Raw genomic sequence first — 20,777 nt, 5'->3', positions numbered from 1 at the left:
ATCTCTATGGGGATGAGATTACAGTAAAAGCACTTGTCCCTATACAGAGGAGATGATTACTGCATGTAAATGCAGCTGTCATCTCCCTTGTCATCAGGCAATTATCGTGAACGTTTTTGCTTATTTCAGATACTTGCCTAAATCGCTCCTTCAGACCTGGATCACCCTATTTGTTTAAGGGCTCATTCAGATGAACATAAAGGCTCTGTATCCATGCTGCAGACCTCAAAGAGCAGTCTGCAATGTACAGGCACCAGTCGTGTGCTCTCTGTGATGCGGATGCAGACCCATTGACTTGAATGGGTTTGCGGTCCGCAAGATAGGACATGTCGGATCTTTTGTGGTGCAGAAGCACAGACCCAAAAGCCCCTGGAAGTGCTTCATAGTGCTTCCATGGGCTTTTAGGTCCGTACCTCCTCACCGCAAAAGATCGGACAAGTCCTATCTTTGCCTGTATCTTGCGGATTGCGGACCCATTGAAGTTAATGGATTTGCATCCGCACCACAGAGTGCACACGGCTGGTGTGATTAGGTGAAATAAGGAAAAACAAGCAAGATCTCAAACTAAGACATAGTACCTCACTGGTAATTGCTGAATAGTCTTCCACTGCCATCATTATATCGCCAGCCAGGAAATTGAAGATGAGATTGGTAATATCTGTACACACGGTCTTCAGCAAATGCTTGGCAAGATTACTTTGAGTTTCATCTGCACAACACAGAAATCCAATTTATCTGGCAAGCAATTTAAGAATACAAGACAAATTTACGTTAAGCACAGGCTGTACCAGGCGGGTGACACATCAATCCTCACAATCTTAAAGTTATGGGGTCACCCACATTCACTGCTTTCTGTCAAGTGAAGTGTTTGAAATACTTAAAGAGGATTTTTACCTATAATACAAAAATTGTCAAAGTAGAATTCAAAGCTAAAACCAAAAGTTAGTAAATTTGGCTTACAGATATGTACCCATTTTTGGCAGAACTTTGTTACTTTTGCAAAAAACAGCCACTGCAACTTAACAGGAAAAGGCCAATTTCTCTGTAACTTGGAATAATACGCAACATACTTTGGCTGTGTTTTGGTTGAAAATCCTCTAAGTGAGCTAGGATGTAGATATTTTCATTGAATTCTATGAACCTAGCCTAAAGATCTGCTGACTCAACATGCCACGGTTTAGTTGTGGGTGCACTCATGAGAGTAGATGCGCCCTCTAGTGGTCATATTTTCCATGGTTGACTCAACAATGTTAGACGATTGAAAACATATTTAATTCAAATGAAAATAAATTTGAATTAAAATATCTGACAGACCTGTAAAACTTTTTATCCCCTTTTCAAACAGCCGAATATTGTTATAAAGGGCAGACACTTCTTCTTGGAAGTCTTTCATAGTCTGCTTCCTGCTGGCTCCGGATGAGGATGATGTGGACGACATGAAAACAGACCGCACCACCTCTTGGTAATTTTTAGTAAGGGGTCTGCAACACATTACATTTCATATTGAAGCTTATGATATTTCACATCAGATCCTGTATTACATTAAAATAAAAACATTTGCTCTGCACCTTTAATCTGCAGATTATGGCTGCATACAAAAATACCAACTGTCAAATACTAATTTCTAAAGTGTTGCGCTTATAGTATAGCCAACCATATAACATTTCCATTGTGTAGATTACTCAAATCTACCAGACACCGCGCACTTATAAAAACAATTGACAGAGTTTTCTGTATTATCTCTTGTGCTTTATAATGTGAGTAGTAGAGATGACGAATTTCCACTCATCTCTACTCCCCTGCATAACGGGAACGGGACGGATCCGTTTTGCATCCCATAGACTTCTATTATGACAGAATGAATAATGGAATGCCTCTAAAAGCATTCTGTTATGCATTCCGTCATAGAATTGCGTTATGGTCCATGGTAACGGAATCCTAACGCAATTCACCTTTTACCAACAAACCAAGTGTGAACGAATTTCAAAATATGAAATTCGCTTATCTCTAGTAAGTAGTATTTTTTTAAGGCCAGATTTTTTTTGTTTAACACTTTTTTATGTGGGCCTACAGCTTCCAGTGTTATAGCCTTGTACATAGAAGCAAGAGTGCCCCCTAACAAAGAATAAAATAGGTCCTCTTCTGACACTTTACACTACCATACCATGACACTCTAACCACCTTTCTGTGATCCATTCCCTACACAGGTTCTCAGCACCGCTCTACAGTGGCCCCACAGAATCTGCATGCTATGGTATATATCATAAATAGAAAGTAAATACATTATCTGCACTAGCCACATGTTACCTGAAGTACAAACTACCTAACGATGCATCTCCCTTAGCAATAAGAGGTGGAGAGGAAGCTGTTATGGGGCTCTGTAATTCTAGTTACACACTGAACAAAGATAAAAAGCAAATGAAATCAGTGTATTACTCATCATACCCACTATGGGTTGTGGTATTCAGTGTCTCGCCCTGGTACATAGGCAAATGTAAAACAGAATGACTGACCTGATTAAGTTTTCAGAGAGCTCAATAACCAGTTCATCTGGAGCATCTGGATCGTGTTTTCTTAAAACATCTTGAATTTCTTCCAGGGACATAAATGGGACCTCTCGTACCCTTGGTTTATCTGATGTAAATCAGCAATAAACACACAAGATACAATATCATTAAGGTGTCACCTCTTACTAGACTAGTACAATCAGGATTTATCAAGTTGATGACTCTCCAAATTTAAGGACTCCTGATTAAGGAATCATTTGAATCTTGAGCAAAAGGGTATGTAAACTGGCAAAACAAGGTCTAAAATGGAAGCAATTGGATCCAGTCTTTTATTAAATGTATGAGATATATACACACACATATACATACACACACATACCGTACACACAGACATATAATATAGACAGACACACATTATATATATCTGAGCTGCATTAGGGTCCAACAATGTCTCATGGAAAATCTAGAACTATTTCTTAGTTTACAGGTTGATTCCCAAGTCTCCATGCCCTGCAACATACTCGTGCTAGCAGTCTGTGACTCATCGTCGCTGTCTTCATCTTTCCTTGATTTTTTCTTTGTCTTTTTTATCTTTATCTCTCTGGCATTGCTGCTGCCACCGCCTCCTCTGGTGCTTCCGCTGCCTTCTGCAGGACAAAGTTCATTAAAGGAGGTTATAAAATACAGCAGCACAATGAGTAGTTCACAATGGCATGCCACCTTTACCATCCTGTGTAAAATAACTTGATGGTCCATAATACGTGGCAAATGAGAAATGAGTGCTCAGGAAGATGGAAATTTGCTGTATTTCAGCTCCATGCAGGAACTGGATGGGACCAGATCCTGTCCTGTCAGATTTGGATATGGTAGAGAAATTCAATGGTAGCAAGTTTGACCTTTTTCTAATTTTATCTTTTTTCCACTCCTTGATCGCTCTTCATTCTCCACAATTTTTTCTATGCTCTGCCACCTGAAGTGTAGAACTGGCAGTAGGAGATGCATGGGCAACCATCGGACTCCGAGGCATCACCTGCAAAGCTCCAGTGAGGTGCCAGCATTAGACAATTCAGAAGACAGCCATAACTGAGACTTTTAAACCGCTACCCTATCCATACAGATTATCCCTTCAGCCGCATCATATTCATCCAGAACAGAGATGCACACAGGAGACCAAAAATGAAATAATTTCAGGGCCTCTGTGGACCGTTAACACTCACTATCCATCTGATCACGAGCTTAGAGACCGTTCTATACAATCCATTTCATCATAACTGGGAATAGACTTAAATTCAATGAAACGAAACGCCCTATTTTAAGCATATCCATTAAAAGTAAAAGCTTGGCACTAGAAGATGATTCCACATCAGAACCACTTATTTTAATTGGAGTTCTGATTGAATCAGTCTCATGGTAAAATTGCTCGAACCTCCTGGAGATACATTTTCCTGTTTCAGCCAGACTAGATGATAATAAGAGTCCTACATTTGCATCCAAATTGCACAGGTTATCTTTGGCCTCCAATTTATTCCAGGTCATCACACTGCTTACGCATCTTCAAAAGAAAATGAACATGGTTATGGACATCTAGGTTTAAACTAGAAGTATCTGACCATCTCATTGTCTCTCAGAGGAGGCTTTTGGACTCCTGTTGTGTCACACTCATTCCGTGGATTGTTCTGCTGGAACAATCCACTGTGGAAGAAATCTGGGGCTAACCCTCGGATTTTCATTAAGAACGGCCCTAGATCCGCAGTGTAAGAAATGTAATAGTAACCTGTGGCCTTCTTCTTCCTCTCATCCTTTTTCTCCTTCCTGCCTAGTGCGTTTTCCAATAAAGAGGCTTGCTTAAGATCTTCTTCTGTTACCAGAAATACAGGGTTGTGCTTCATTTCCTGGAAAATAAAACATTTGGGTCACTAGTACATCAGGTTCATGAGAGTCTGAAAATTACTGTATCCAAGATATAACTGTACTACACAGACTCTCGTGGTCCATGCTGCAAGGTTTTCAAATCTACTACTCTATATCTTCCATATTGAGGTGAATAACTCCCTACAAAAAGGGAACATATCCAGGTTAAAAGTGCTTTAAGGAATTGTTCCAAATTAATACAGAGAAAGAAGAAAAAAGACAAAAAAATGCAGTCAGAGCCTCTATAAGAATAAACATTTAATACTGCTTAAAGGGGTTCTCCACATTTCTAACCCATACATACGGCATTTTAAAATTCCATTACTACTGATTGCATATGCCTGAAAAGTACTCCTCAGAAGGAGCTGGACATGGCTGGGTGGAATCAGATCTACACAGGACTAACAAAAAACCTGTTCTATGTTCCCAGTATATGTTTAAAGGAGTTGTCTCACTTCAGCAAGTGGCATTTATCATGTAGAGAAAGTTAATACAAGGCACTTACTTAGGTGTTGTTATTCTCCATATTGCCTCCTTTACTGGCCTAATTTATTTTTCCATCACATTATACATTGCTCGTTTCCATGGTTATAGCCATCCTGCAATCCAGCAGAGGTGGCTGTGCTTGTACACTATAGGAAAAAGCACCTGCCTAAGCGTGCTCCCACAGTCAGGGCCACCAGAGAGGCCGGCACTCTTTTCTAAAGTGTGCAAGCATGACCACTTCTGTTGGATTGCAAGGTGGTCATAACCATGGAAACAAGCAGTGTATAATGTGATGGAAAATTAAATCCAGCCAGTAAAGGAAGCAATATGGATAATAACAATACATTAGTAAGTGCCTTGTAATAACTTTCTCTACATGATAAATGCCAATTGCTAAAGGGCGACAACCTGTTTAAGATCCATTATGCCGTAGGTCCAACATGCCACGCTAACTTGTTTTGGTATGATGAAATACTGAATGATAAACAGCATTGGGTTTAAAGCACTAAAGAGCGATTTGGAAGCTCACAATATTGTACAGGGTGAATTAAAGGAGTTTGTCATGTGTGATTTTCATGGCATATCACTAGGATATGTCACCAATGTCAGATCGATGCGGGTCTCATGCACAGCATACTCATTTCTATAGGAGTTCTGGAAATAGCCGAGCCCATACAAATTAATGGAGCCACTGCTCAATTCACTTCTATGGGAATGGTGGAGATAGCAGAGCCAGTGCGAGGCTGTTTTCGGCAGTCCCTTACAAATGAATGGAGGATGGCTGTATAGGCAATGCTGCTCTCTGCTCACTTCAGGAGTCCTGCTTTGGAGACTCATATTGGGGACTATTATTTGACAAAATATGTCAAATACTCACTTATGTATTCAGTGGGCATAATAATACTTAAACATGAAAAGTAGTATGAAAACTAGGAACACCGGGTTCTTGGACTCAAATAATGTACTTTGTACTCTTCATATCAGTTTGTCACATTTTTCATGATGGGGTCAGTAAACTGGAACCTTTTCTGGTTATGTCCTACCCATGTGATAATCACCCAGGCATGTGGCTCTGCCAAATTACCATACAGTTTCCATTGCACAACATTAACCAGGACAGATTTACACGGGTTGCAATTAAATGACAGCAAGCAGAGATCATCCACTGAAATCACCCATACCTTCTCAGCTTTGTGTTGCATGAGATCATTAAAAATATCGGTGCATTCATTTATAAACTTTTCACTGACGACAACGTTGTCTCCAAAGATTCGAGCAGAAGAATTTTTATTTAATGTTCTCATAACTTGCTGAAGCAAGATGGAGGCATCTTCCACAGAAAAACAGCTCGGCAACAGAGGCTGGGAAGTCACAGATCAAGAATAAGACAAGTAAGTATCTGAGAGAGCATACAAGTAGGGCTGTGTACATCTCGTCAGGCAGAGGCCATACAGTAAGAAAAACGTACACACACGTAGGCAATTTTGTGGTTATCTAGCTTTTTTTAACGTTATACATTTCATGGATGTGCATATGTGTCAATACATTTCTTTTTTAAACAAAATATGTACTTTTTTTTAACCACTTCATTACCGGAGCGTACCAGGCCAGTTTTTCAGTTGTAGCAATGGGTCCATCTAACCAGCCTACATGCATTTGGTATTATTTTTCACGGCACGCCTTAGACCTTTCTTTTGTGCCATTAGTTGATGGATATAATATATATTTTTTTTTTATTTAAGGAAAAACTTAAAATTATGAAAAAAAACAAAATTTTTCCTTTCTTATAATTTTTTTTCTTCTAACTATTACAAAAAGTTTAAAGACAAAACATTTCTAAAACCATTTCTCTACGCTTGTACCCTGAAAATGGACGCCATTTATGTAATTTATCTGCTGGCTGGGCCCACCGCAAGACATTAAAGACTGGAGCGCATTTTGGCGGCTTATTTTTCTATTGCTGGTTCTATGGCACTGTACTGCCAGAAAACTGTTGTACAGCGGCAAAACGTTACAAGCTCCATCAAAGTGACTTTTTTTTTAAAGTTATTCACCTAAGGTAATTATCTTGGGGAAATTTGGACACATCAGCAAAACAGATTCCGTTATTGATAATACAATCATCTGCATCTGTTAGGGTCCATTCACACGTCCGTTTTTTCTTTCCTGATCTGTTCCGTTTAAATATAAAACATGTCCTATTCTTTTCCGCAAAATTCGGATCCTGGTACAATACAAAGTCAATGGATCCGCAAAAAACGGAAGACATTCGGATGTCATTCCGTATGTCATCCGTTTTTTGCGGAATCCGTTCCTGGAAACACATAGCAAATTTATTATTTTTTATTTTTTTCAAAGAAATCCAAACAACTTTATTTGATTATTGAAATGTATACATGTTTCCGTTTTTTGCGGATCCGCAAAAAACGGATGACATACGGAAACATTTTCAGGAACAACGGATCCGCAAAAAACGGACCGAAATTCGGATTATAGAAAAATACTGACGTGTGAATGTAGCCTTAGTGTGAGATGCAGAGCAAGACGGATCCGCCATGACCCACAATGCAAGTCAATGGGGACGGATCCGTCTTGCTCCACATTTCATGACAGAAAGAAAACTGCAGCTTGCTGCAGTTTGCCCTCCGGTCTGAGAACGCAACCAAATGGAATAAATGCATTTTGGTGTATTCCGTTCTGTTCAGTTACGTTTTGTCGCCATTGACAATAAATGGGGACAAAACAGAAGTGTTTTTTTCCGGTATTGAGACCCTATGACAGATCTCAATACTGGAAAATAGAAACGCTAGAGTGAAAGTAGCCTAAAACAAATGCACACATTTGTTTATTAAAAAGAAAAAAAAAAAAAAAAGGGATGTTTGTATACTTTACAGCTACAAATTCCACTATCCTATTGCTAACACTAATAAATATACATAAATATAAAATATATTTTTTTTACTTTATTTTTAATGAACGAAAAAAGGTCAGGATGTTTGTATGGGTGTGTACGTAGTCTAATTGCCATTGCTAATACTAGTAACTATTGCTATATCTTAAAAAAAAAAAAAAAAAAAAATAACTAAGTGAATTAACCCTTTTCTGCCACAGTCAAGGCAGGAAGAGGTTAATGCCCAGCCTGCAGGTTGACATTTCATTTTAAAGCCAGCAGGTGGCGCTCTTACATAAGAACAGGCTCTCCCTGCCGGCTTTCAGCTTCTTCAATGTAATACACGCTGGTAGCAGAGTGCTACAGGCATGTATTGAAACCTTGCAGTCATAGCGATCTGCGGCAGCAGGGGCTGCCAGTAGATCGCGCTGTAACCAGATGCTTTTATACGTCGGGTTACAGATAAGAGCCTACTGCTGCGACTTGAAAGTCGTGCAGGCGGTAGGCAAGTGGTTAAAATAAAGATTTGAAGGCATTATCAGAAGAAAAAAATAAATAAATAATGAAACTGAATGGATGGAGAACACATTGTCTTACGTTTCCATCCACCTCCCATTCACTGCAATGTAAAAAAAAAATATATATATATATATATATATATACACGATTTCATTTTTTTTTTGCAGGACAGAAATGTGTGGTATGCCACAATATTTAGTCCTGCAAAAAAAAAAATTTAATCTAATTTACAGAAAAACTGTCTTTTGAACTATGTTTACCCAATTATGTTGTATGGATACATAGTCATACGTTTCTATACGATTTTCGTGTTTGCAGAACGTATCTACTTGACAGACAACTAACGTGAGTCCTATAGGCTCTGTTTACAACAAGTTTACTTCCTCTGTATAATGTATTCATCAGAAGATATATGTTAAGAACATGCCTTTGACAGAATGCATACCCAACCTATAGTGTCCCATTGTATATCCTGGCATATACGTAAAAAAAATTGTATGGCATAGTGTAGTCTAGTGTGCTAGTCCGTAATATTTTTTTGCATAATGACATAAACAAGCTAGACAGAGGACAAAAGCCTTTTGGCCTCTGTCAGGCTAATGTAGCCTTATGGATATTAACATCTCTACTCTAATAAAAAGTTCAGTTCAATTTTCATTAAAAGACAAATATCATTACACACCACTACCCCCAGCAGTTTATACCAGACACATTACTGTTAAACAGCACAGTTTTTTTTAATTATTTGGGACTTTATCTTGTTAAAGAGGTCCACAATGACTCATGAGACAAATGAAACCATCACCTGATTTGGGGCCAATAAGCCACCACTATAACGTTACCTGTCCCTGCAAATGAACTTACATAAAATGCAAATTTACCAGAAGAGTCCAGGACTCCCTCCCTTGCCAGTGGCATCGGTTGCATAAGCGCTGCGACAATGAAGCTGAGAACAGTACACCTTGCTTCACTGCGCATGTGCCCAATGTACAGCACATAATGGCATGCTGGTGGTTTAGTCCCAAACCCGGTGGCAGGTTCCCTTTAAACACTTACCTCAATATCCAGCCATGATCCTGAGCTTATAGCTTCTTCAACTGAAGCTTCCACTTGATCCACTATACTCTGACCAACACAAACAGACTTCAAATAAATCAATGGGGCAGACTTGTATTTTTTTCTGATATATCCGATTGGGTCTGGGATCCCCAGCCTTGATAAGGAATCATATTCTTAGAAAATATAAGAAAAAATATGTATGGATTAAAAAGAGTGGGAGAAGCAGTGTATTGATAGACAGTACTGTAATGGACAGTTTCAGCATCTCACTACCCATGCCAAGCATGGCCGAATAAACACCTGCATGAACTGTATTATGGCGTACATCCATTCTTTTAAGCAAAATCAGCAAAAGAAAAGGAAAATCTTCCCTTTTTTCTATTAGCTCTGCATGGATCCACTTGGTTTTGGCTTAAATAAAACAGATGAAATACTGAGTATATGCCCAAGTGTGAGTGAGACCTTCTATTATATCTTGTACTAATGGCCCTGTACTTTACCCTAGGCAAAGTACAGAAATCTGATGTTGGAGGAACCACCCTACTTGTCATTGCATAAAAAAATAATAATAATCCAATAGCAACTAGCAGAATTGTGATTACAGCTCTGGGTTTTAATTAGGGATGAGTGAATCGACTTCGGATGAAACATCCGAAGTAGATTTGCATAAAACTTTGTTCCAATACTGTACAGAGCAGGAGCTCCTTACAGTATTAGAATGTATTGGCTCCGATGAGCCGGTTATTACTTTGCAAAGTCTCGCGTAATGACTTCATAAATTAATTTGTACTGTAATAAACCATTTCTCGGGTTCAGGAAATGTTTTTTTACAGTACAATTTATAAGGTTATTACGCAAAGTTTCGCGTGACTTTGCGAAATAATAACTTTGGCTCATTGGAGCCAATACATTCTAATACTGTGCGGAGCTCCTGCTTCATCCAGTATTGGAACAAAGTTTTATGCAAATCGACTTTGGATGTTTCATCTGAAGTCTATTCGCTCATCCCTAACTTTAATAAAGGCTGTAACTCAGGATCAGTACAAGATATTGCAATGCACTTAGAAAGTTACTCAAATGTTTATGTAGATTAAATTTAATGTCAAGAAAAATCACACAGCTCACCAACGTCTATAACAGCGGAGTAGGCCGAGCTCCCTGAGGGATGCAAACCGTAGACTTGGAAATTCAGTAAACAATATTCAAGCTTTACTGAAGATTTAAAATCCACATGAACACTTACACGTTTCACACCTTAAATGCATCCTTATTCATAGCCATGTCTTCAATAAAGCTTGAATTTCAGTTACCGAGGAGCCGCACTGAATTTCCAACTCTGCATCACATTGATATCTAAACTATGGGGTACATTTCTTAAGTCTAAAACGCTGGTCTTAATAAGGTCCTGCTGAAGTTATGAAGAAGCGCTGGCCTCTACATAAATTTGGTGGAGCCACAGCTGCTTCTAAAGCTTCCTAGCCAGCCCGACCTGGCTTGAGTGGGGAGAAGTTGCAGATTGCGGTGTAAAAGTCCTTTGTGCCACAATCTGCCTAATATAGGCTTATTTCTGTTTAATAAATGACCCCCTATATCTTCCCCTTTTTTAACTCTATTCTTAAACCTATGGTGGGCGGCAGTGCAGGGCAGAGTGAAAGGCTGATGATAACTTCTGAAAGTGTTAGAATGTGGTAATATAAAGTGACCTGAACTAAAAGTCTTGAATACACAGAAGTGGAAGGAAAAAGATGATTTTTCTAAGCCATTTCAATATTGTATAACAAAGAGCATTACATAAACTACAAGTCGTCATAATACCGGCAGGACGGCCACAGCTTGAAAAGTCAAGAAAAAAGGACTACATAGCAATACCATATTCTAACACCCATAGTGGGAGATTTATCAAAACCGTTAAAAGGAGAACTGGCTTAGTTTCCCCTAGCAACCAGATTCAACCTTTCATTTTCCAAAGGAGCTCTGAAAAATGAAAGGTTGGTTCTGATAGGTGGCTATGGCCAACTAAACTAGAGTATGAAAGCGGCTTAGGCAGAGTGGAGATTCAGCACCCTGCCTATGCTGCTGCCAGCCAGAATCCGGTTCTGTACTGATGAGAGACAAGCACGCTGAAACAACTGTCTAAGGGTCCATTCACACGTCCGCAAAATGGATCCGCATCCGTTCTGCAATTTTGCGGAACGGGTGCAGACCCATTCATTTTCAAAGGGGCCGAAATGTGCTGTCCGCATCCACATTAGCGGATCCGCACTTCCGCATCCGTGCTTCTGTTTCCGCAAGAAAATAGAACATGACCTATTTTTGTCCGCAATTGCGGACAAGAACAGGCATATTCTATTAGTGCCGGCAATGTGCGGTCCGCAAAATGCGGAAAGCACATTGCCGCTTTCCGTGTTTTGCGGATCCGTGGCTCCGTGTATCCGCAAAACACGTTGCGGATGTGTGAATGGAGCCTAAGGCCTCATGCACACGGCTGTTGTGCGGCCATTCAACTTGAATGGGTCCGTGATCTGCCCATATTCTATTTATTTGCGGTGCGGAGGCATGGACAGAAACACCACGGAAGCACTGTGCAGTCCTGGGGTTCCGTGCCTCTGTTCCACACCGCAGCTCTGGATTGCGGACTAATTCAAGTGAATGGGTCCGCATCCATGATGCTGGGAGCACACGGACGGTGCCTGCATATTTAGGACGCGCTGTTTGTGGGCCAGGCCATGTGCATAAGGCCTAAAGATGGATATCTTGGCTATATTGTCAAATCCCAAGGCTTGTTAGAAAGTTGGACCTTGACTCAAAGGGAGCCACTACCAATAGGTGGCGCTGTTGAGAGGGTTCTCTTTCTTGGGAGATACCTCGTGGCATATCAGGGGAGGGGGGTAAAGTGAAGCAAAAATGGGAAAATCAGAAATTTTTATTTTTTTTACTGTACAGGATAATACTTTTATAATTTAATAGTTTGGAGATTTTTCAACGCAGCAATACCAATTATGTTCACATTAAATGCTAAATTGAGAAAGGGAGGCAATTGGAATTTAATATTTATCATTTTTTGTTTTATATTTTTAAAAGTTTTTTTTATTTTTTTTTAACTTTAACTTTTGCTCACCCGAGGGTGCTGTCTATGTAAATTCTTCAATTTTGAACAATCAGATAGGAGGACAGAACAGAGGCAGACATTTCAGTCTGCCTATCTGCTCAGATATCATGGTCACTACGAACCATGGAATTGAAGGGGTTAAATGACAGGGATTGGAGTTGTCTCTTACCCTGGTCATTGCTGGCAAGTGTCAGCTGTGTCATACAGCAGTGTACCAAAGAGGCCAGTGATTGGCTGCAGTGGTCACGTGACATTACCAACCTTTTTAATCAACAATATGAGGCTACGTTGTTGCTTGGACAACAAAGATGCTTTGCCCTTCACCTGAGTGGTGAAGACACGGGATGGGAAGTACCATGCTGAGCGTCACATCTTCTGTTGGTTGCCATTAGAATGAGACAATACACTGTGCTGTTCCTGGGATGTAAGGACAATCAGGGTGCCCATTTTTTCTTCTAGCAGTGTAAGTTTGGGATTGGAGGTCCCCTACTGTACACTGCTATTTTACATGATTCCAGAGATGCTGATGTAGCAAAATGTTATAGAGGACCTGTAACCACAAAATACAACACAATCTGCAGTCAACATGTTATAGACCAGGAGGAGATGAGCAGATTGACATATAGTTTCATGGGAAAAGATTCAGTAAAACTTGTCATTTATACATTTAAATCTCTATGTCTGATTTCATTGTCCATGTGGGAAGTGTTATCAGTGACTGACAGCTATACCTGTATACACACACAGAGAATGCCATCAATAACTGATAACACTTCCACTGTGCACAACTATCAATGACTGACGGCTATCTATGTATACACACTTACACAGAGAATGCTATCAATCACTGCGATCTGGATAGACTGGAGGCTTGGGCAGATAAGTGGCAGATGAGGTTTAACACTGACAAATGTAAAGTTATGCACATGGGAAGGAATAATGCAAGTCACCCGTACATACTAAATGGTAAAACACTCGGTAACACTGACATGGAAAAGGATCTAGGAATTTTAATAAACAGCAAACTAAGCTGCAAAAACCAGTGTCAGGCAGCTGCTGCCAAGGCCAATAAGATAATGGGTTGCATCAAAAGGGGCATAGATGCCCGTGATGAGAAGATAGTCTTACCACTTTACAAATCATTAGTCAGACCACACATGGAGTACTGTGTACAGTTCTGGGCTCCTGTGAACAAGGCAGACATAGCAGAGCTAGAGAGGGTCCAGAGGAGGGCAACTAAAGTAATAACTGGAATGGGGCAACTACAGTACCCTGAAAGATTATCAACATTAGGGTTATTCACTTTAGAAAAATAGACGACTGAGGGTAGATCTAATTACTATGTATAAATATATCAGGGGTCAGTACAGAGATCTCTCCCATCATCTATTTATCCCCAGGACGGTGACTGTGACGAGGGGACATCCTCTGCTTCTGGAGGAAAGAAGGTTTGTACACAAACATAGAAGAGGATTCTTTACGGTAAGAGCAGTGAGAATATGGAACTCTCTGCCTGAGGAGGTGGTGATGGTGAGTACACTAAAAGAGTTCAAGAGGGGCCTGGATGTATTTCTGGAGTGTAATATTACAGGCTATAGCTACTAGAGAGAGATCGTTGATCCAGGGAGTTATTCTGATTGGAGTCGGGAAGGAATTTTTTATTCCCCTAAAGTGGAAAAATTGGCTTCTACCTCACAGTTTTTTTTTGCCATCCTCTGGATCAACTTGCAGGATGACAGGCCGAACTGGATAGACAAATGTCTGTTTTCGGCCTTATGTACTATGTTACTGCTAACATTTCCACTGTGTACAACTATCAGTGACTGACAGCTATCTATGAATACATACTTACACAGAGAATGCTATCAAATCACTGCCAACACCTCCATTGTGTACAACAGAAGTCAGAAAGAGGAGAGACTTAAATGTCTCAATTACAAAGGTCATTGAATCTTCACCCATAAAAGTAGATATCAATCTGCTCAGCTCCTCCTGCTCTATAACATGCTGCAGTCAGATTGCGCTGCATTCTGTGGTGACAGGTTCTCTTTAACAGTATTCTTTTAGGGGATCATGTGTATATATGCTGTGTGTTTTAACATGTCTTCTCTTTCTTTACAATGTCTCTTCCCCTTTGTCTGAAAGGCAGGGGTTATTGATATAAATATAATTATTTTCGGTGTTATGGTCATAATCTGACCTGATGAAGGGAGCAGCTCACTCCCAAAATGTGGCTATATTGCCTGGGACTTTGTCTGAGACACCCAGCGCAGCTCCATTCCATGTGTCATTTGTAGTCACACTGTGCATTAATCATTGGGTCTGTTAATTATACATTTCTCCCTGTTGGTACTTAATTAGAAGGTGGTTGGAAAACAGTCCATTTTGTGTGCATTACGGCTGGTCTCAGTAAACCCCCTCCAATTGTTATTTAGTCCCCACACACAAGCCACCGTACAGACGTTGTATTATACAGAAAATAAAGGACGAAGCTTGCAGATCTGGAGGCAGAAAGTGAAAAGCCAGAAGCTGCCTTCACAAAGAGCTCCTTGTTTCTTGAACAGAGGAGAAGCGTGTTACCTAGGTAACCGTTTTGCTTGAGAAAGGCGTCTATCCAGTTGCTCTGTGTTCTGGCGTAGATGTCAGGAATAAACACAGCCTTATCCTGTCTTCCGCCGACCACTGTGCCCTTTAAACGTCCACGGTTAACAAGTTCCTCCAACAGTGCTGCAAGAAAGGATTAAAGCAGGCATTTCTTAAAGAATCTCTAAATGGCACGTCTTAATTGTCAGAGGAGCCTGGAATACATGGCGCTGCATACAAATGTAGACTGTACTGCAGAGGTGCCGTATTCTTTCGTATTGTACATCAGGGAAAACCCTGTCCATATGCCCATTACCTCTACAGATAGGGGTCCCCCGCCTGTAACCCCCACCCCTCTTTTAGACAATAGGTGGAACTTACGAAAGCTTCTGCTCCAGTTTTCTGGTGTAGAAAAGTCACAAGCCCTGTTTTTGAGTCAAAATTTCAGATTTTTCACCATTTTATGCCAGGCTCTCTGAGTCTCTGTTTTAGATTATCAAATACTGACTTGAAATGAGGGGCCTTGTAATACTGTTCCCCAGGGGCGGATTAAGTGCATGATAGGGCCGGGGCTGTCTACCCAATTCGGGCCCCCCTCTCCACCCCCCTCCATTTTAGTTTTAGTTTTTTTTTCTATATGAAGAGGCTGCGGTGCTTCATCAGCGCCAACGTCTCTTCCTAGGCAATATGACATCGTCCACATGGTCTAGGTGCAGCTCTGTCTCATCTGAGTGATTGCGGCTGAGCTGTAATACCGAGCGCAGGGCTATCAAATGCACAGCGCTGTGCTTGGTAACGAGCAAAGAGGCTGCGGCGCTCACTGGGACATCGCAGTCTCCTCAAACAGCTGATTGGTGGGGGTGCCAGGAGTCAGACCCCCACCATCTCATAACTCTCTGTGTACAGATGTCATAGATGTTACCTGCAGTCCTATGTAACACCCCACATAACACAGTGAACTATTGTGTTATGTGGGGTGTTACATAGGACTGCATGGAACATCTACTACATCTGTACACAGAAAGTAATCACTGTTATCTAGGCTGTTACATAGGACTGCAGGTGACAAATACAAATTTTAGTTGCCAAATTTAAAACACATACGATTATGATAAAAAAAAGACTTGGAGGAGAAGATGAGACGCAGGTCACAGTAGTGAGTTAGCTCTATATATAGGAGAATACAGCACCACATACTTGTTACATCCAGTGACATCTCCTGTCATGTAGATCCTCTCTTTCATCTTCTCCTCCGTTTGACCAAGACCGCCATGACAAATTCTTTCAGCCGCATCTCGTCTCTACAGAGTTTGTTACACAGACACGTTAGATTTCTCATAATTGGGGTCATTTATCAAACTGGTGTAAATTACAACTGGCTTAGGTGCCCACAGCAACCAATCCGATTCCACCTTTAATTTTCCAAAGGAACTGTGAAAAATGAAAGCTGGAATCTGATTGGCTGCTATGGGTAACGAACCCAGTTATACTTTACACCAGTTTGATACATTACCCCAAAGGTCCCTATAGTGTCTACAGCAATTATAATGTCCCCTAGAGTGCCCCCAGTAATAGTAACACCCTATATTGTGTTCCAGGTAATAATACCTGTATAGTGTCCCCAAAAATAATGTCCCCTAATAGAAAGGCCCCCACACTACCCCCATATAGTAATTTCCCCCACACTGCCCCATATAGTAATTTCCCCCACACTGCTCCCATATAGTAGTTTCCCCACACTGCCCCATATAGTAATTTCCCCCACACTGCCCCCACACAGTAATTCCCCCACACTGCCCCCACACAGTAATTCCCCCACACTGATCCATATAGTAATTTCCCCCACACTGCCCCATATAATAATTTCCCCCACACTGCCCCATATAATAATTTCCCCCACACTGCCCCAATATAGTAATTTCCCCCACACTGCCCCCAAATAGTAATTTCCCCCACACTGCCCCCAAATAGTAATTTCCTCCCACACTGCCCCAAATAGTAATTTCCCCCACACTGCCCCAAATAGTAATTTCCCCCACACTGCCCCCATAATAGTAATTTCCCCCACACTGCCCCCAAATAGTAATTTCCCCCACACTGCCCCATATAGTAATTTCCCCCCACACTGCCCCCATATAGTAGTTTCCTTCCACACTGCCTCCCATATATTCCTAATTCCCTCCACACTGATCCATATAGTAATTTCCCCCACACTGCCCCATATAAGTAATTTCCCCCACACAACTGCCCCAATAGTAATTTTACCCCACACTGCCCCTAAATAGTAATTTCCCCCACACTGCCCCTAATAGTAATTTCCCCCACACTGCCCCTAAATAGTAATTTCCCCCACACTGCCCCCAAATAGTAATTTTCCCTCCACACTGCCCCAAATAGTAATTTCCCCCACACTGCCCCATATAGTAATTTCCCCCACACTGCCCCATATAGTAATTTCCCCCACACTGCCCCCATAATAGTAATTTCCCCCACACTGCCCCCATATAGTAATTTATTCCCACACTGCCTCCATATAGTAATTTCCCCAAACACTGCCCCCATATAGTAATTTCCCCATCACTGCCCCAATATAGTAAGTATTCTTCCACCACTGCCTCCCATATAAGTAATTCCTCCACACTGCCCTATATAGTAATTTCTCCCACACTGAGCCCCCATATAGTAAATTTGGCCCCACACTGCCCCAAGATAGTAATTTCCCCCACACTGCCTCCCATATAGGTAATTTCCCCCCACCTGCCCCAAATAGTATGTACATTGCCCCCACATCTGCCCCATATAGTAAATTTCCCCCACAATGCCCCATAATAGTAATTTCCCCACACTGCCGCCATATAGTAATTTCCTCCCCACACTGCCCGCAATATAGTAATTTCCCCTGCCCCATAGCAGAGTTTCTTCCACACTGCCTCCCATAGAGTAAATTCCTCCACCATAGCCCCATATAGTAATTTCCCCCACACTGCCCCAATAGTAATTTCCCCACACTGCCCCCATATAGTAATTTGCTCTCCACAACACGGCCTCCCATATAGTAATTGCCTCCACACTGCCCTATATAGTAATTTCCCCCACACTGCCCCTATACGTATTCTCACACTGCTCCCATATAGGAATTTCCTCCACACTGCCCTTATAGTATTTCTCCCACACTTGCCCCCAATAGTAATTTCCCCCCACATCTGCCCCCATATAGTAATTTCTCCACACTGCCCCCATATAGTAATTTCCTCCACACTGCCCCTATATAGTAATTTCTCCCACACTGCCCCCCAAATAGTAATTTCCCCCCACACTGCCCCCAAATAGTAATTTCCCCCACAATGCCCCCAAATAGTAATTTCCCCCACACTGCCCATATAGTAATTTCCCCCCACACTGCCCCAATAGTAATTTCCCCCACACTGCCCCCATATAGTAATTTCCCCCACACTGCCCCCATATAGTAGTTCTTCCCACACTGCCTCCCATATAGTAATTTCTCCACACTGCCTCCATATAGTAATTTCCCCACACTGCCCCCATAAAGTAATTTCCCTCACACTGCCCCATAAAGTAATTTCCCCCACACTGCCCCCAAATAGTAATTTCCACCACATTGCCCTCAATAGTAATTTCCCCCACACTGCTCCATACAGTAATTTCTTCCACACTGCCCCAAATAGTAATTTCCCCCACACTGCCCCATATAATAATTTCTTCCACACTGCCCCCAAATAGTAATTTCCCTCACACTGCCCCCAAATAGTAATTTCCCCCACACTGCCCCATATAGTAATTTCCCCCACACTGCCCCATATAGTAATTTCCCCCACACTGCCCCATATAGTAATTTCCCCCACACTGCCCCATATAGTAATTTCCCCCACACTGCCCCATATAGTAATTTCCCCCACACTGCCCCATATAGTAATTTCCCCCATATAGTAAGTTCCCCCACACTGCTTCATACAGTAATTTCCCCCACACTGCCTCCCATGTAGTAATTTCACCCACAAAGTAATTTGCTGCCCACACTGCCCCCATCAAGTAATAACCCCACACACTGCCCCCCATTAGATCATTTTACCTGACACTGCCATCCATTAAGTAATTTGCCCCCACACTGACATCCATTAAGTAATTTGACCCCACACTGCCCCATCATTAAGTAATTTGCCCCCACACTGCCCCCCATTAGATAATTTGCCCCCACACTGCCATCCATTAAGTAAATAGCCCCCCACAGTATTCATTTCTCCACACTGCCCTCACAGTATTAATTCCCCCCATGGTAGTAATTTGCCCCTACAGTATTAATTGTCTCCCACACTACCCCCACAGTATTAATTTCCCCATACTAGTAATTTGCCCCCACGTAGTAGTTTGCCCCCCCTGTTCCTTCAGTAATGTCCCCCAAAGTCGGCAGTTGGCACACAAAAAAATTAAAAAATAAAAGCTAATACTTACCTGTGTCCCAGCCGGCGCTCACTCGTAGATGGTGTAGGCGTGCGCACACACGTCAGAGTGCTGCGTCCGGGCACAGGCGCGGCGCGATGACGTCATCACGCCCGCCTGCACCGGGATTTTACTACCGCATAGGCTTCAGGCCTGCTAGGCCTGAAGGCTATGGCGGTGATCGGCGGCGGGGCAGGGAACTATGCGCTCCCGTGCCCCGCCGTAGTTTGTGGGCGTTTGGGTCGTTGGGCCCCCCAGCGATGCCGGGCCCGGGGCTACCGACCCAAACGCCCCAATTATAATCTGCCACTGCTGTTCCCTGACAGCCTTTGTGGCTCGGTGGTTAATGTGCATACCACGCTGCGATCTGTTGGGGTTCTTGTAGTTTTGACAACAAAAACAATGTCGTTTTTAACATTACAGTTGCTGTCAATGCCCCAGAAACCTGATGAATTGGCTGTTTCTGTAGCCATGCACATGTCTGGATGGATGAGCTGGTATAGCCATCCATTGCAGTGGAGCTGGGTTGGTGTGAGACAGGTTTATTCATTTCCCACAGATGTATGCAGTCAGATTATTGTGGGAAAATACACCCTGGATCAGTCAGGCCCATGTATTGACTGGTGATCCGAATCTTAACTATTCATCTGGGTCTTACGAGGAATTTGGATATTTATTCTAGTAGGAAACATTTTCTGCTTAAAGGTAATTAAGGTCCTTACAATTTCTACATATTCAGATGTAAGGAACCATCTGACCATGATGGTAAGGTCAGGATATTATGGCTTTAGCAGCTGTGTCACACATTATAATAAATGCTTGTTATTATTATCAACCCATTTAATTTTCACCCTTCTCTCACGTCTACTTAAAGGGGGTTATCCCATGACTAATGTAAGAAAATCAAAATCAGATATCATTTTGTACATGACTATCTCTTTCTAACAAACTTAGAACCAACCCTGTACCTCACATGGATCCAGAGATCTCCTCATTTATTGCTCCAATTGCTTTGTTAGATTTATTTCGAGGAGGCAGCTTAGGAGGCGTGTCCCTTCTCAGGGGGTGTGTCCTGTCTGCTGCAGCTAAAGGATGGAACGGAGCATGTGCTTCTCTCTCAGTGAGCAGGACAGAAAAAAAAAAAAAAAGGAGCAATAACCAGGTGGAGCTAAACAGACAGATTTCATGAAAAAAAAAAAAATCTGTGGCTATTCACTGGCAATTTTCATGGGATAACCCCTTTTATAGTTTGTTT

At 41.7% G+C, this 20,777-nt stretch overlaps 1 protein-coding gene across 3 annotated transcripts in view; it reads right to left on the bottom strand.

Annotated features, from left to right (window-relative positions):
• The window catches only part of UFL1 (UFM1 specific ligase 1), a 64,986-nt gene that overhangs the window by 18,251 nt on the left and 25,958 nt on the right, over positions 1-20,777 (bottom strand). For all 3 annotated transcript variants that reach the window (XM_044288845.1, XM_044288847.1, XM_044288846.1), the window contains exons 9-16: positions 15,062-15,208; positions 9,370-9,545; positions 6,086-6,265; positions 4,282-4,399; positions 3,029-3,154; positions 2,514-2,634; positions 1,315-1,481; positions 579-709 (exon numbers count right to left, since the gene is read on the bottom strand). In XM_044288845.1, the coding sequence (XP_044144780.1) occupies positions 579-709; positions 1,315-1,481; positions 2,514-2,634; positions 3,029-3,154; positions 4,282-4,399; positions 6,086-6,265; positions 9,370-9,545; positions 15,062-15,208 (1,166 nt within the window). The remainder of the gene's footprint in view (positions 1-578; positions 710-1,314; positions 1,482-2,513; positions 2,635-3,028; positions 3,155-4,281; positions 4,400-6,085; positions 6,266-9,369; positions 9,546-15,061; positions 15,209-20,777) is intronic.

This window comes from Bufo gargarizans, chromosome 4 (assembly GCF_014858855.1).
Source record: "Bufo gargarizans isolate SCDJY-AF-19 chromosome 4, ASM1485885v1, whole genome shotgun sequence".
Lineage (NCBI taxonomy): Eukaryota > Metazoa > Chordata > Amphibia > Anura > Bufonidae > Bufo > Bufo gargarizans.
This window is presented reverse-complemented; position numbering and strand designations above follow the sequence as displayed.